This window comes from Loxodonta africana, chromosome 1 (assembly GCF_030014295.1).
Source record: "Loxodonta africana isolate mLoxAfr1 chromosome 1, mLoxAfr1.hap2, whole genome shotgun sequence".
NCBI classification, from domain to species: domain Eukaryota; kingdom Metazoa; phylum Chordata; class Mammalia; order Proboscidea; family Elephantidae; genus Loxodonta; species Loxodonta africana.
The window spans coordinates 218884047-218900675 of NC_087342.1; the positions used below are offsets into that span (position 1 = coordinate 218884047).

Below are 16629 nucleotides of genomic sequence, written 5' to 3' on the forward strand. Positions count from 1 at the left end.
GAAAGAAATTAGAACTCAAGATGACCTTCGAAGGATAAGAGGGGTTGGATTGGCTGTGCAAAAGCTAGTATAATTGGTGTAAGTGAAAAGTGAAAGGCAGGAATTAGTGCTGTATGTATGCAGGTGAAAAGGGTAGGTGGCTGGATGAAGCCATGTTAGAATGATGCTCTAAGTAAGTATGTGGTAGCGAGATGGTAAGTACAAGATGGTTAGAGTACAAAGTTATCCTCACTCAAGAAATAAGGAAATGGAGCCTCAAGAGATCTACATAGGTTAGAGACATTTAACTGATCAGTAACCTGACATATAAAATTAAAAAGTAGGGTGGACAGAAATATGACAAAACAAAACACCTGCCTGAATGAAAATCAATGGGTTAAAGCCCAAGGGCTTCTGGTGTCAATATCTTCACATCTGAAGTGAGAGAACTGAACTAGATGAATTCTAAGTCCTTTCCTGTGTGGATTTTCAGGAATTCTATGACTCTACATATTTAAGACTTACGAAAAGATGATTAGGATATGCCCCAAAAAAGGAAAAGTAAAAACACAAAATGGCCAATTTAAAGCAATCAATTTAACCTAACAAATGACTTGATGTAAAGCAGCCAAAAAAATCTAATCTAACTGAAACTACCCTTGCTCAAGTCTCTGAGACTAAATCAAAGATTTAGTTAAATCAAAATGGGGCCCTGGTAGCACGGTGGTTAAGAGATCAGGCAGCTAACCAAAAGGTCAGTGGCTGAAATCCACCAGGTGCTCCCTGAAAACCCTATGGGGCAGTTCTACTCCGTCCTATAGGATCACTATGAGTCGGACTGACTCAACGGCAACGGGTTTGTTTTTGTTTTGTAAATCACTAAAATGACACTAAATCATTAAAATAACAGCAAAAACAGAATCCCCAGTTACAAGAATACTAAACACCTATGAAGACCACAGCAGAGGAAACACAACTAGCCTGAATGGCCTTTATCATCCCTCTAAGCCAGGCCACCTCCAACTGAATACTCACTTCCTGTAACTGCCCCCCCTCACCCGGTAAAACCCAAACCTCAACAACACAATAACCATCTTTGGAATTAAGAAATGAGGTGGAAAAATTAAACGGAGAAGTTTTCAAATTGAACAGTAAGGCCGTCATTCACCAAAAAAAAATCAGAGTTTAAAGAAATGAGTTAAACATTCTTAGGAAACCAGACATACCAACAAATAGGAAAATTTGAGTTACAACCTCTACTGAAAATTTCCCTTAATGATTACATTTTTGAGACTGAATCAAAAGGAACATAATCAGAATAATACAAAAAATTGGGGCCATCTAAAATCTTAAATCCTGATGCAGTTTTATTAGAAGGAAAAAAATAAGAGAAAATTAGTATAGCTATATTATTAAATCAAAGTACAAAATAAAAAGCACATACTTAATATACTAGAGGGGAGAAGATAAAGCTAGGAGATCATTATTATTCAGAGTTTAACAATTTTATAGTTGTCAGTGGCCCTAAAATTCTTCTAAAATACTAATAGCATTCCTCCCCAAACCACTGCTCTTCACTCCATGCAGAGGAGAAAGGTACTGACCACATTAAGGTTTTCAAGTGATATATACAGCAGGGTCAAAGAGTCACAAGAGCAGGCGGGGGGCGGCGGGGGGGAGTCGATCACAGACTTAAAATGCAACCCCTCTTGAATTTGTTTCCAAAAAAAAACCAAACCCATTGCTGTCAGTAGATTCCAACTCATAGTAACCCTAGAGGACAGAGTAGAACCGCCTCATAGGATTTCCAAGGCTGTAATCTTCACGGAAGCAGACTGCTACACCTCTCTCCCAAGGAGCAGCTGGTGGGTTTGATCTGCCAACCTCTGAGTCTGGGTCAGCGGCCCAGCACTGTACCACCAGGGCTCCTTTGAATTTGTTTAGACCTCTGATTATCTCAAAAACACCAATGTTTATCTTACGCCTAAATTCACTGAAGATTCCATTCCATGTACAAGTACAGGATAAGGAGCAATCACGAAAAGCAGCACAAGGGGGATAAAAAGGAATTAAGGGTTATTAGTGGAAACCATGCTACATACTCATAGAAATGTGAAATGTGATATAGTCACCATAAAAAAGATCGGGGTGATTCAGACTAAATGAATAGAATGAGAGAATCTAAGAGGGAGGAGATGTTCCCATGAGTTATATCGTACTGGAATACGATATTCTGGGACACGATGCATTAGAATGTTAGAATAACAAAAGGATTTAGGAAAGCAAACTGACAGGAGCATATTGGAGGTGAGAAGGGCAGAAGTATAGTAGCTAGGAGACAAGCCTGAGTTTAAATTACACTTCTACAACAACTTATTTGCTGTGTAAAACTATGGGCAAGTCACAACCTCTTTAGTTGCTCATTTTCTTTATTTCTAAGAACTCAAGAGATGTTAGCTGTTACTATCATCACTACCACTGATTCACACGAAAACACCTGAAGGAATTGAGAACATGTAGCTTAAAAACTGCAGAGTGGAGCATGAATGACGGCAACCTTCAAATAGCTAAAGGGTCACGAAGGGAAGAGAGCAGTCATCTGCTGAATGACAAGGGGTAGGAATCTATCTTATCAAAAAAACAGCAGCTTAAGTATATAAAATACTATTTGCTTAAAAGCTTTAAAAATGAACAATAAACCATAAAACACATAAAATGGTTACCTGTGGGGGGAAAAAGGGTGAGGAAACAGGAACAGAAGCTAGGTTCTCTGTATGTACCATTTTCTAGATTTTAGTTTAGAACCATATAAACAGTTTACAAAACTACAAAAAAAAAAAGTGTTTAATGTAATCCTTAAACATGAAAAGGAAAATTATACCAATTAAATATGAACCCACTTGGAAGCATAAAAACTATCCCAAATGACTTTCAAAAACCCACTGCCGTCGAGTCGATTCAAATGACTTTAAAACCTAGTAATTTGATTCTTTATCCTAGTGGGATATACCTCAAGTACAAAAAGAACTTAAAGAATCATAAATGATCTTCAGTAATCATATTGTTGGTACCAGTGTTGATATTGCTATTCTAAGACTATATTCTCATTTTTGTAAAAATAAAAAAATTATGTGTGTGTGTGTAGAAAGATTATACATAAAGATCTGAAAGAATACACAATAATCTCAGGACTTTTTTATTTTTGCTAATTTTTATCTTCTATTCTACAGTATACATATGCTGCTTTGTACCAATAGTAATTTTTTAAAAAGAGATATTTTTCACTTATAATCAGGTAGCACTTTGGTCCATAAAAGTAATAACAATAATAGCCAGGGTATAAAATCCACGTACATCTTCCCACTTAATCTTAACAACATGCCTGTGAGGTAAGTATTGTCTCAGTTTCACAGAAGAGGAAACTATGGCTCAGAAAGTTAAGTAATTTGTCAGGTCACATTAACGAAATGATAGTGTAGAAAAATTAAATCTGCTTCTTCTGATAGGAAAACCTTTACTTTGTCTACCATAGTACATTTCTCCATCTCTGTGTTTTTGCTTGACATTCTCACCGTCTTGCGTTCCCTCCTCCGCCTTCAGGGCCCAGCTCAAATATTTTCTATGAGGTAAAGCAAAAAGCAAGTGGGCTGGCTTGCAGGTGAGAAATGATTTCTTCCCTTTATAATCAATTTTCTTTGGGGATTTTTATTATTGTTGCTTTAAGAAAGTCTGTTATAAAATGCATTAAGAAAACATTCTGCACCGCACTTTGGTGGGTGGCATCTGGGGTCTTAAATGCCAGCAAGTTGCCATCTAAGATGCATCAATTGGTCTCAGCCCACCTGGAGCAGGGGAGAATGAAGAACACCAAAGACACAAGGTAATTATGAGCCCAAGAGACAGAAAAGGCCACATAAATCAGAGACTACAGCCTGACACTAGAAGAACTAGATGGTGCCCGGCTACAACGGATGGCTGCCCTGACGGGCACAGCAGAGAATCCCTGATGAGTTAGGAGAACAGTGGGATGCAGTCCTCAAATTCTCGTAAAAAGACCGGACTCAATGGTCTGACTGAGACTGGAAGGACCCTGGAGGTCATGGTCCCCAGACCTTCTGTTAGCCCAAGACTGGAGCCATTCCCGAAACCAACTCTTCAGACAGGGATTGGACTGGACTATAAGACAGAAAATGATACTGGTGAGGTGTGAGCTTCTTGGCTCAAGTAGACACAAGAGACTATGTGGGCAGCTCCTGTCTAGAGGGGAGATGAGAAGGCAGAGCAGGACAGGAGCTGGCTGAATGGACACGGGGAATACAGGGTGGAAAGTAGGAGTGTGCTGTCTCATTAGGAGGAGAGCAATTAGAAGTACATAGCAAGGTGTATACAAATTTTTGTATGAAAGACTGACTTGCTGACTTGATTTGTAAACTTTCACTTAAAGCACAATAAAAAAGTTACAAACAAGAAAGTCTGTTATTCAGGAAAGTTTTGGGAATGATGAAGTTAATTATTGGTGTTGTTTTTATTTCATAGATACAATACAGAAGAGCATAACTGTTTTACAGGCCCTAAAACCTCAAGAGCTATAAGTACTGTACATAAATAAGTAAGAACTTCTTGAGCACAATCACACTTGCTTTTGATGGAAATAAATCAATGCCCACAAATATAGAAATCACCCTGGCCTCACAATGGGGAACCGTATGATCCATGAAGTTACTTAAAAACAATCTTTTATAATTTCTGATATACATTCTTGAAGGTTAAAGTTCATTACCCCTTGAAACTATTTTATGTTTTAGAGTTAGGAATATACCCATACCCATGTTTAGGACTACTACATTTACCATCTAAAATACCAAGGGATAAAACAGTTCTTCACAGCTAAGAATGAAAAGGAGCCCTGGTGGTGCAGTGGTTAAGAGCTCGGCTGCTAACCAAAAGGTCAGTAGTTTGAACCCACCAGCCACTCCTTGAAAATGCCACGGGGCAGTTCAACTCTGTCCTATAGGGTTGCTCTGAGTTAGAATCGACTCAACAGCAACCGTTTTTTTTTTAAGGGTAGAAATTAGAAGTACCTGATTAGGATTTTTGATCAGCATATAGTCCTCATCTTCTTTTTCTTCAGAGCAGTGACGGGTTTTCTTTTTGTGTTTTTTACTTGTGTGCGAGTGACTTGATTTTGAGTCTTCTGCCTCTTCATCTAATACAAGCTCATATTTTGCACTGCAGCAGTTAGTTAAGGACAAATGTGAGAAGTGACGCTGATAAAACATCAAAACACAAGAATCTGGTAAACAAAGGAGGCCATTAAGCTAAAGGTATGTTTTTAACCCCCCAAATTTAAGTTTATTTCTAAAAGAAAACTCATATTTTCTCTCATTACATACTCAGGAGAAATGGAGAGAACCCTGCTCTATAAACAGTTACCAACTGCTAAATGGGCAAAAAATATGGGGAAAAAAAAAAAAACAACAACACTATACCCACAAGGGAAAATGCAAGTACCGTAAGAACAAAGAAAACACTTCTCAGTAATGAAAAAAATTTGAACCTAGAAAATGAGGCACTGTCTTGAGAATAAAAAAAAGTAATGCCCCCAATGCAAGAGACACTAGGTAAGAAAACAAGTACAACCACAGGATTCTTTTTTTAAGAAGTGGAGATTAGTTCAGTCCTTTAGGAGAAAATTTAGCAACACATATCAACAGTTATCAATAAGATCCTACAAAATTCTCTACAAAGAATATATAAAAAATTAGAATAAGGGTAAAAAAACAAAGGTATACATAATAGGATTACTTTTAATAACAGAAACTGGAAATAACAAAATGCCTCATAATAAAGATACACTTAAATACATTATAGTACTTCAACTATAACATATTATTATAAAGAAAGCTATTAACAATGACCAATGATGTTATGAAAAAACCTGAAAAAGTATATGAAAAATTTTAAGTGAAAACAGCTTGAAGCAAAACTGCATATATAATGTAATGATTACAATGTTATAAAAACTTATAAAAGGAACAAGAGAAATAAAAAAGTATTATCTGTCTAGGTGGTAAATCTTTTTTTGTTTTTTTAACTATTTCATTTAAATGTGTTGTAAAAATTTTATTAACATGTTTTAATTCAGAAACAAGCATTTTCTTTTATACACTACAATGCCTTAGATTGAAAAAAAAAAAATTATGACCCTTGCTGAAAATGATCTCAACTACTAAAACGGACTTCGTGGGAGGCTGACAGGGGCTAGACCAAGGGTTTTAGAAAGGCTTATGCAGAAGCCCAGTACACAGAGCTATTCTAGTTCCTGGTGGGCCCGAAGTTCAAGCTGACACACTTCCTTCATGACTGTTTTCGTAATGCCACCGCCCTAGGCTTTCCTCAGGGGTGTATCACTTCTATGTAAAATCAAAGAGGAAAACACTGTCCCCTCTAGCTTCTCGCAAGATGATTAAAGATGGCTAGTCAGCCCACGCCATCCTCTTATTCCTCCATTATCTCCAAATTCTTTTCTTCTTTATTCCATATCATGCTGTTTCCAGGGTATCCTTCTCCTTATTCAGACAAGAATCTAGCAGCCCTGCCTATACTTTGATCTTACTTTGTGCTCTGCATACGCCGCTCCCTCTGTCCAAAATGCTTCCTAACGGTGTTCTCCAACTGAGGTTTGTAATCTGTTTTGTGGATCACAACCAACATTTTTAAAAATAATATTAAATAGAAAATAAAATGCATGGCACCTAAAGATTTTTTTTATTTTATGAAATTTTTGTTCCTGTGTGCACTTTTGTGTGTGTGTTAATAATTGTACTGGGTCATGATATAAACTGTACTTCTTATACAATGGTTCATAGTTTTAAAAAAAGGCATCCCACCTCAGCCTTCCCTCCTCTGTACTCAGGTCTGGGCTTTAATGTGACCTCTTTCGGAGTTACTTGAGGGTCTTCCTGGGTCCCCCACCCCTATTATAACCTACCACATCACCATGTATTTCTTTGTAATACTTGACACACTTAATTAATGTAATTATTTAATATCTTTTCCTCTTAGCTCCCCCCACCCCAAGAATATAATGCCGGGGCTGACTATCTGTCACTGCTAACTGGGTAAACAACAGATGCTAAGTATTTGTTGATTACTTCTTGTATCACCCAGACACTACATCTTTTCCTTGTTTACTGATCCACTATCTTCTCACCACTGCAATCAACACTTTTTTAAAAAAGATGCCAAATCCCTTAAACATCCTTGGAATAAAACAAAAATTTCTAATCTTACTGACTTCTTTTCCTCGATTTCTTCTCTGAAGTCTAGCCTGGCCATGTTAATCTTCCCTCTTCTTCTACTTCTATTTTTAAATGTTCTTACTGACAATCTACATTTACAGCAATTCCTCCAGACCCACAAAGTACAGCTCCACAAAGCCTTTTTAACTGACTTCAGACAACTTATCTGTATACTAGATTATCCTCTGAATCCTCTTCCCTTGCCATAACAAAAAAATTATATATATATATACCTGTATGTATACTGATAGATAGATCTGACACATTTATAAACACTTGTTCTATCCCTTTATTATTCTACTTGAGATTATAAATTCCTCATAAAAAGAAACTTACCAATTATCAAGAACATAAAGGCTATCTACTATATCAGCCTCATGAATTTCCTTTCTTGTTCAATATTTTATCTGAGAGTGATTAACAGTGGTTTGTACTCGGACATGTTTGTTCTCTACATTAAGTTCAAAAGGCTAAAGCTGTGCTGTTCAATGTAACAGCTACTAGCCACATGTGGCTGTGTAACTGCAAACTAAGTAAAATTTAAAATTCAGTTCCTCAGTCCATTTCACGTGCTCATTAGTCACATGTGGTTAGTAGTTATAATGGACGGTAGAGACGCAGTCCATTTCCATCACTGCAGAAAGTCCTACTGGAAAGTCTTGAGCTAGAGATTTATTCTCCAACAAGCCTAGTTTCCTTTCTTAGCTCTTAGTAACCTATCATCTCGAACTGAAAACATTTTAACACTACTTTTTCTTTCCAGCATGAACCACCTCTGAGGGGAGGCCTCCTGCTACTTTATGCAATCCAACTGTACTTCCTTGCATTTGTCCTACACACTCCCCTTCTTCCAGCTGCAGCTTCCAGTGGTTAGCCTAAATTTAGTGTCAATGATTTGATAAACAAATCTCAAATGTATTCCACCCATACCCCTTATAATTTTGAGATTTCAATCCTACCGCCTCTAATGTTCATCTTTTCAGACCAAACCTTAGCTTGTCTGCACGTGAAAGCCTCTCCCTCATGTTGACTACATCAGTATACTCCAGACTTTATCCAGCTCTAGCGCCTCACAATGCTTTATGCATTGTAGACAGTCAACACATTTTCAAAAATGAATATATAACAGGTCAACCTGATATTCATCTTTCCTTGATGAATACATGGAAAAGAAATGTTTACACAGCAAGGGAAAAGAGAATCCCTGAAACACCAACAGAAACTAGGAAACAAAGAAACCATTTACCAGAAAGAATCAACAAAAGAAATAACCTTTGCAATGTGTGGAGTGATAGATTTATAATGAGAGTATCAACGAATAAACTTAAAATGATATAATATGAACAGTATGTTTTATTGCTTCTTACTTGCCTCAACCTAAAACTTGTGAGAACCTGAATTAAATGGGCAAGGCAATGGATTTCATTTTAATCCTATGAAATTCAGTCCTTGCACACAACAGGAGCCCAATAAATATTTGTTGATAGACTACGGACAACGTACTATGCAGAAAGCAGCAGCCTAGTCTTGTAAAAAACTACAGGATTTTGTTATCTAGATATTCACCACCTCCAAGGAAGTAAAACATACGAGCAGAGTTAGCATAAGGCAATTAGCTTGGCAATAAAGATATTTTCTGGCTTTGAGGATGCTGAAACGTTATAATTATATACAGAAAATATAAATCTTACCTGAAGATTTTTTGAGAGTAAGGTAAGTGCTCATCTACTTTAACCTAAGAGTAGGAAGATAAAAGAATTAGGCTAAATTTTTCTTTCAGCTCTAACTTTTTCCACACAATAGAGAATATAATGAAAAATCAAAGTATATGTAAGATGGTGAAAAGTGGTAACAATATATTATTTCTTCACAAACTATCTGGAGTCAGGAACCTTGTCTTTTTCAATGTATCACACATTACTCTATACAATAAAAAAATAGTGGACGGTTAATACACGTTGACTAACTGGTTTTTGTTAAGGATACTCCTGTTTAGGCTTTACTTTATCTTTCAGAACCAAATTAGATGGTTTATTCTGTTCCTTTTCATACTCCTTGAAATCACTCTTGGTGTATTTCCCACCTATTATTAAGAAAAGAAAAAAGAATTTGGTAAGAAAAATCACTTAATTAATCAAGAACAATAATTATTTCATAAGAAATACAATATAAGAGCTATTTTATAAATGGCATATATATAAACTTCGTATATGTCAGGGGACAGAAAAGGCTGACAACAAAAATAATCATAGCAATTCGGTCTCATTTATTAATTTAAATGAAATCAGATATCCATTTTGCTAGATAGCTATATGCTGCCACCTAATGATACACGTGAATATTACAACACCACACTTTCAAATTCTAAATTACACATTGAACACATTCACAAAAAATAATGCAGTGTTTAAGTAAAGCCATTAAGTCAACAAGAACATTAAGTTATAGAAAACTGAGGGACTGGAACTTGAGTTAGAGACCTGAGAGACTGGAAGTAGTGAGGCTTTAAAGTCCTCTGGTCTGTCAAAAAAATACTCTGCCTCAAAATCTCAACAGAGCACTAAGCAGGCAGGGGATAGCACAGCACATCAAGAAGTTCACTAAACAGATATGAGAGGAAAGGGCTGGCCAGAGCACCAAAGACAACTGTCTCTGCTTTGAAATTCTGGCTTAGGAGCACCTTTATTCCTCCCAAAAGCCAAAAATGAAATGGACAATCCCTTGAGAAAAATAGGGCTCACTGTTACCGCCTGGCTAGCCTACAGTGGGAGGGCCAGGAAGGGGAAAGCCTCCACGCAGCTTCTCTGATCTCAGGTCTAGTCTGCTACCAGAGGACGGTTCCGTTCTCACCCATATCCCAGACCTGCTGACTGATCTGCCTTTCCTGTCTGTCACCGACCACTAAGAAATGCCTTCTGTGGGAAGCCTTCCTCCAGAAAGGTTCAAAAACTGGAGGTATACAAAGAGATATTTTGTTTGCAAATCTTATATACACCTTTATTGCCAGGGTCTTGTAAGGAAGAAAAAAGAGAAAACAAAGGCGGGGGGACAAGAATTAAAGATGAGATGAATATGCTTGGCAATTCAGAGGTTCTGAAAACAAAAAGCAGTCAATACCTAATGTTTCATACAAATGTGAAACAGACCACTGTGAACGTTAAAATACTAAAAACAGTAACAAACGAGCATCATTTTATCATTGAAAAAATGCCATGTGTTTGTCATGAGGCATCTCACTGTGGATGAGATAGTTACGGTATGATAGAAAAGGCAACGGATTAAAGTGAGAGGTCCTGGTTTCAGATCCTGGCTCTACCTCATGTCTCTGAAACTCATTCTCTTCATTTATAAACTGAAAAGAGTACCAACATTTCACTGAGCTGTTGGAATCACTAAACGAGCCTATAAGGGAGAGTACTTATTTTTAGCACTGTGAATAACACATAGCATACATTCAATTTTTTTTAATGTGAATTCATAATATAAAAAATTATCTCAGAATTAACTGAGATGAACAATAAACCATGTGATGGCATATGTGGAACTGAGGCATCTATTTCCTATTTGGCATCTTACTCTAGACAAAAACATGAAGAAATTCACTTAAAAGTCATCTTCTAAATAAACTACATTGAAACTACTTAGGCAGGCAATATCATCTCTTCTGTGGATGGACTGGCTGGGAAGACAGGATTGAGAGAGAGAAAACACATAACACAAGCATGCAACGCAGAACAGAAACAAAGGAAGAAAAACCAACTTACCTTTTCCTTTCCATTTAACCTTCGCAACAGACTGGCTAAAATCCACATGTATTCTTCTGTCATCTATAAGTACATTGTCCATTTTGAAAAAGGCTTTCTCACAATCTTCTTCCTGATTATAAAAACAAAACCAAACCCATTGCCATTGAGTCAATTCTGACTCATAGTGACCCTACACAGGACAGAGCAGAACTGCCCCATAGGGTTTGCAAGGCTGTAATCTTACGGAAGCAGACTGCCACATCTTTCTCCCACAGAGCGGCTGGTGAGTTTGAACCATCAGCCTCTCAGTTAACAGCCAACTGCTTAGCCACTGAACCACCAGGGCTCCTTCTTGATAGTAATTGTAACAACTCGAATATAAATCTTTATAGAAAAGATCTCTATACCTAGAACAAATACTGAAAACACAAAAAAGTCTGTTGTTACTAAAACTAATATTTGAATGTTTACTGTGTGCCAGTTGGTGTTATATGCTTTGCATCTGTTATCTCAATTAACTCTGATAGTAACTCTATGAGGTACTATCTATTACCTCCATTTTCCCAATGATGAAACAGGTTTAAAAGGTCTAAGTTCCCAAAGGTCACACATGGCAAGGGTCAGAGCCACGACTGGAATGGAGGCAGTCTGATCTCAGTAGACATATATATAGATTGTTATGCAAGTTCACAATCCCTTTTATGCACTTCTGAAATCCAAAAATATCCTCCAAACTGAAAGCTCTTTTCATAAATTTGATGTCAAAATTCATTTGACACCAAATGGCAGCAAAACCTGACCTACTGGGAGCTATGGTCTTTGTTTACCCCACTTAGCATGAATATTCACAGAGTCTACTACAGAAATATTTTTGCAATTGATTATAGAATGCTGACCTAGGCCCCAGTGGAGGCATTACATAATACAGTGTGTGTGTGTGTGTGTGTGTGTGTGTGTGTGTGTGTGTGTGTGTGTGTGTGTGTACACACACAGTATTACCTTACTAAATTCTGAAAAATTCTGAATTCAGAAGCACAGCTATGCTCAAGGGTTTTGGGTAACAACTGTGGACCTGTGATACCAACGTCTGTGCAACACAAGTTATCTCCATTTCTGACCTCTAAAGACTAGTAGTATCAGATTTCAAACTGGCACTGAATGGTTTTCTTCTATAGTCCTAGAAACTTACTGTTCAATTCTACTCACAACTCACTAGAGCCAACTCAAAGAGCTGATAAAAGAATTAGTTATAATCACATTATAACTAATTATAGCATGTGTGTAAAGAATTATACATTATACCATGTGTGTAAATAATTAAGTGGATTATAAACTCTATGAAGATGCAGACAAAGCATTATTGATCTTTGTACCTACACCATTTATAGTGAAACCTGTGAGAGCCAGAATTCATCGGGACTGCCTTGTTTTCCAGGTCTCACAAGTTTTCTGCCTTTGACAGGGTGTACTCTTACCACTTTTTTTTTTTTATCATTCTCTATTAGTGGGAAATATTTCAGTTTTCCTTCTCTGACAAGTTTCCATCTTACACAGATTCTGGATTCACAGGGTATACCGTAGAACATCATCTGGCAGATGGTAGGCAATCAATGTGTATTTGATGGATCTGATTGATTGTACTCTGGCAGGCATAATTCCATCACTGAGCCATTTCCCCAAAGAGAAAGTTCTCGGATAATATTTGCAAGTACTCCATTTACTTATATCTAAGCAACAGTTAAGAAATCTCTTCAAAACTGACAAGCCGATTAAAAAATTTATATAGAAATAAAAAAAAAAAACAAGGACAGGCAAGACAATCTTTAAGAAGAACAATAAAGTTAGAGAACTCATACTATGAGATATCATGACGTTACAAAGCTATAGTAATTAACACAATGCAGTTCAAGGATAAACAAACAGACCAGTGAAATACTACAACATCCAGAAAGAGACTTTACACATTTATGGACACCTGATTTCTGACAAAAGTGGCACTGCAGAGCAGTGGGGATAGGATAACCTTTTAAATAAATGGTGCTGGGTCACTAGACTATCCAATATAAGAAAAACGAAACTTAATATGCATAATACTCAAAACTCAAACTGTAGATTGAAACGTGAAAGGTAAAAACCATAAAGCCTTCTAGAAAACAGCACAGGAGAATATATTCATGACTGTGGAATAGGCAAAGACTTTGTAAAAGGCCATATAAAGGAAGAAAAATATTGACAAACAACTAAAATAGAAAATCTTCTTTATCAAAAGATACCATTAACAAAAGGCAACCCACAGAGCAGATTTTTGCAACACATATAATTAAAAAAGAGCTTGCATCCAGAAAACATAAAGAATTCCTACAAATCAATTTTTTAAAAAAGCAACAGAAAATCAAATTAAAAAAGGGCAAGCCTTGAATAGGTACTTCATAAAAAAGGATACTCAAGTGGCAATAAACATATGAAAAGGGACTCAACCAGGGAAATGCAAAATTAAACTCCAATAAGATACCACTACACACCCACCAGAATGGAAAAAATTACAAAGACTGGCCATATCAAGGGTTGGTAAGGGTATGGAACAAGGACTTATACACACTGCTGTTGTTGATTCCATCCAGGCGATTCCAACTCATAGTGACCCTATAGGACAAAGCAGAACTGCCCCTTAGGGTTTCCTAAGCTGAAATCTTTATTGGAATAGATTGTCAGGTCTTTTCTCCCACGGAGGAACTGGTGGGTTTGAACCACTGACCTTTCTGTTAGAAGCCGAGCACTTAACCACTGCAACACCAGAGCTCCTTCACATGCTGATAATGAAGTGAAAATTAGTATTTTGAGAAACTGACTGGAATTATCTTCTAAATCTACATCTATCCTATGACCCAGAAATTCACTCCTAGCTGAGAGCTGACTACTTACTGGTTTACATACCCAACAGAAATGCATATATACGTACGCATACAAATGTATACTAAAGACATGCACAAAAACAGTTTATAGCATATAGTAGCACCATCCATACTAGCCAAAAATTGGAAAGAACCCAAGTGTCCATTTATAGCAAATGAAAATCTAAATTGTCTTACATACACACAATGACATATTATATGGCACTGAAAATTAACCAAAAAATTTAACAAAAGCTACATGCAATAATGTGGATAAATCTTACAAACGTAGCCCTGAGCAAAAGAAGAGATGCAAAAGAACACACTCTGCACTTGAATTTATATCGAATTTAAAATTAGGCAAAATTACTCTGTGATGTTAAAAGTAGCAGTGATGTGAAAATGGTTGGGAGGGTACACAGGACAGCCTCTGGGATGCTGGTAATTTCTTTTTTTTCCCCTAAAGTTTTAATTGTTGACCTATGTAGTAATTTACACAGGCATATTATCTTTGTAATAAGTCATCAAGTTATTCAGTTATGACCTGAACATTTTCTGTATGTATTTTATTCAGTTTTTTTAAAATTTTGGATCAGATTGTCCAAAATATAGAGAAGTTGCCTAATGTGCAAAAGATATAGACTCAGTGATGGAAATTTACAAAAAGGCTACCACCCATCAGAATTATGAAGCAGAATAATGTAGCTTAATCTGATTTTCAAGAGAAGAGAAAGACCTCAAAAGATCTACCTCAACATTTTTAAAATGTTGAAACATGATCAAGAATTCATAAATTCCATAATCACCCTCTGCTCTAAAGCTGCACTTAACTACGTATTCACAGCAAGACTGTATGGCTGCAGAAGACTGAGAAACACAGGCAGTCGTTAATCTAGATGCTATAAATGAAATGAAACTATACTCTTGAGCAAATAAATAGCATATCCTAGAGTTTCAAAGATGGAATGACAGTGTGAAGTCTACCAAAAGTTTTCATAGCAAACCAGAGGTAGAGATCTCTTTTCTGCCAGCACCAATGTACCACATAATATCATTACTGATGCATCAGGCATAGCATCCAGGTATAATTTGTTATATGTCTGTCTTCCTCAACCCTGCATTATTAATCTTGTACTCCTAGGACTTATCCCACTGTCTGAAATACAAAAGGTATTCAATGAATCCTGTAAAGTAACTATAACTTAAAATGAGCTACTGTTGCACACACATCAGTCCACAGCCACATAAGGAAATATTATAGCATAGCAGCTAAAAAGACATGGCAACAGAGTCATATCCTAGGTATGACATTTACTAGCTGCATGATTTTGAACAAGTCACATCACCACTATGTCTCAGTTTACTTTTTGGAAAATGAGGATAGTACCTATCTCACAGAGCTGTGAAGATTAACTGCAGGTAAAGCAGGATAATGCCTGGCTTAGAGTCAGTATATGAGCAGCATAAGCTATTATCATTATTACGAATGCAGAAGGGACCATCTAATTAATACCCAGTTTAAAAAAAAAATTTTTTTTTTCTTTATGTACAAGGAAGGCCTAGAAAGAAGAGTTAAATAAACTGTCAAATATCATATAATAGCCAATCAGTAACAGAGCTTAGGTTAATATCTAGATCTTAACACTCAGCCCAGTTCTCTATTACTCTATTCCATCTCCACCTAAATAACATGAAAAATCATTACTAGAACGTGAAGGGTTTTATCTAAAACTTGAAAAGTTCTAAAGATACATTCCTGCAGACTGTTTCTGAACCTAAAGTAAAGATAAATACATTAACATCAAAAGATACTGAATGTATCCCCTATTTGAACACAATAAAATTATTTTCTTAGCTGCCTAAAGAAACCCGTTGCTGTGACTTCAGTTCTAACTCATGGCAACCCCACGTGTTACTGGGTAGAACTGCTCCATAGGGTTTTCATGGCTGTAATCTTTGTAGAAGCAGATTGCCAAGCCTTTCTTCTGTGGTGCTGCTGGGTAGGTTTGAACCACCAACCTTTAGGTTAGTAGTCTGAGTGCAAACCATTTGCACCACCTAGGGAGGGCAAACTAATCTTCTAATCTTAGAGACTGGAGAAAGGTTTACAATTTTTCACATTTTAATATGATATATGAACAAAATAAATACCAAATTTCATACATCTATGGTTTATGTTATGACATACCTTTTCGAATTCAATAAAAGCATAACAGAGAGACTCCCCGGTCTTCCAATCCCGGATAACTTCACAACTGCAAGAAAGTTTTCAAAAAAGTGAGTTTTAAAAGAAAGCATTCATTCTCACTCTTCAAAAGTGAAGAACAAAATAACCCAGTTGTTAAAAGGCAAAATTAAACTCATGAAATTCTATTTCTTCAAATTTCTTCAAGAACGATTTGTTTTAAAAAATAGTTCACCGATCCAGCAATTAAATTATCTAGTTTCTACTTTAAATGTCCTATCTCCGGCCTACAGTCCTTAATTCCTAAGCAGTGAAAAGAAGAATGAAATGAGAATACTTCATTTTCCTTTGGCAAAAGTAAACTATTGCTAAAAAAAAATGTTTTAATCATAATGCATTCCTAGACCAAATATAGATGAATTACGGACTATCTAATGTTACTGTAGAATAATGGACACATTCATACACTGACACATATTAGTAAGTACATGCTTTGAAAATTTTGAATTTTAATATAAATCAAGATT

The 16629-nt window shown here is 36.4% G+C and overlaps 1 protein-coding gene across 2 annotated transcripts in view; it reads right to left on the reverse strand.

Moving 5' to 3' along the window:
* Nucleotides 1-16629, reverse strand: part of PPIL4 (peptidylprolyl isomerase like 4) — a 51906-nt gene that overhangs the window by 12534 nt on the left and 22743 nt on the right. For both annotated transcript variants that reach the window (XM_064291990.1, XM_064291991.1), the window contains exons 9-12: nt 16106-16172; nt 11045-11156; nt 9267-9363; nt 5061-5208 (exon numbers count right to left, since the gene is read on the reverse strand). In XM_064291990.1, the coding sequence (XP_064148060.1) occupies nt 5061-5208; nt 9267-9363; nt 11045-11156; nt 16106-16172 (424 nt within the window). The remainder of the gene's footprint in view (nt 1-5060; nt 5209-9266; nt 9364-11044; nt 11157-16105; nt 16173-16629) is intronic.